Consider the following 1314-nt stretch of genomic DNA (forward strand, 5'->3'; position numbering starts at 1 on the left):
TTAACCTTATTGGCATTACTGCACATCGTTGTTTGGTTCATCACGAGGTTAAATTACAGCCTAATCTGTCCAGATTAAAAAAGCAACATCTTCCTGAAATTCTTACTTTAGGCTCATCATGTAAGTTGGTAACTTAGTTATAACACCCTCCAAACACATATTTGTTTTGATCGCTAAAATCTGGGTTCTCTCCAGATGCCCTTCAACAACCCCTCCCCCCTGCTCTTCATCATCAGCTGGATCAATCATTTTGTGTACTTATGTGTCCACACAGACAAGCTGATGATTGATCGGGGACGACATCAGTGGGCAGAAGAGACCCGTTGCTCCCTAACAGAGAGAGTAACTCTCTGTAGCTGCAACTTATTTCAAGAGATTTATGCCTTACAAATTGCCCGTTTAAACATTTCTGAGGGACCAAAACTGTAAAGACGAGAACAATTTTACAGTTTCATTGTTATCGTTACATTTGCCAGGATGAGATCTGCCAGAGTTTCTGTTTCCTTGCTACTTCTTCTCTTCATTAACTTTGAAATGGTGAGTTAGCCTCTCTTTTATCAGTTTTGTTGATCTGTTGATCAGAGTTGCACTGCATGGCTAATGAGGCCAGTATTCAGTACTGTGTTGTCTAATAACTGTAACTGAGATTTAGCAAATTTACAGAATTTACAGTTGCTATACTTTTACTTCTGTTTTAAATGGGCTATTATAAAAACTGTTGAACAGTTTTGTAAAATCACTTAGATCTGAATGCAAATTTATAAAAATAACATTTGAGGTTGGGCTTTGGGGGAATTGGAGGCTTCACTGTGGCAAATGTAATCAGTCAGCGTGACTGAGTTTGAAAAACCTGGACTGAATCAAACAGGCACCTCAAGCATCCCGAGTACTATTAATCATATGCCCATATATGATTTATTTACCTTAATCACCAACAGTATCCAGATGTTCTAGACCCAAAAAGTGCTCAAATTTGGTTGAAACCATGGAGTGATCAGGTAGCCTGGTTAGCGAGTTGTTGTTTTGACCTTCTGCCCACCTGAAGCAACATACTTCCACCAATGCAGCTGTGTGTGTTGCTTTAAAAAGCTGCAAAATATGTTTAAGCCTTATAACAGAGGTCACAGGCTAGTATTTCCAATAGATGTAAATAAATAAAGTGATTTAATGTCAAATGTGACAAAAATTACATAACTAAATTGCATATCTTCTGTAATTTAGCAATTATTTTCATTAATACCAAACAGACAGTTTAATGAACTTGACACCTAGCAGCTCTAAACATATGGAGTCTTACGTGGGATTAATGAAATT

General features: G+C 37.4%; 1 protein-coding gene across 1 annotated transcript in view; it reads left to right on the forward strand.

The window, feature by feature from the left end:
• Positions 1 to 263: 263 nt before the first annotated feature.
• The window catches only part of cfi (complement factor I), a gene marked incomplete in the record, with an annotated part of 14135 nt that continues 13084 nt past the window's right edge, over positions 264 to 1314 (forward strand). Inside the window, 1 exon segment of the mRNA XM_014330343.2 lies at positions 264 to 537. Within this exon segment, the coding sequence (XP_014185829.1) occupies positions 478 to 537 (60 nt within the window).

The sequence above is a fragment of the Haplochromis burtoni genome, unplaced genomic scaffold, assembly GCF_018398535.1.
Source record: "Haplochromis burtoni strain Fernald_Lab_line unplaced genomic scaffold, NCSU_Asbu1 Contig_561, whole genome shotgun sequence".
Taxonomy (NCBI): domain Eukaryota; kingdom Metazoa; phylum Chordata; class Actinopteri; order Cichliformes; family Cichlidae; genus Haplochromis; species Haplochromis burtoni.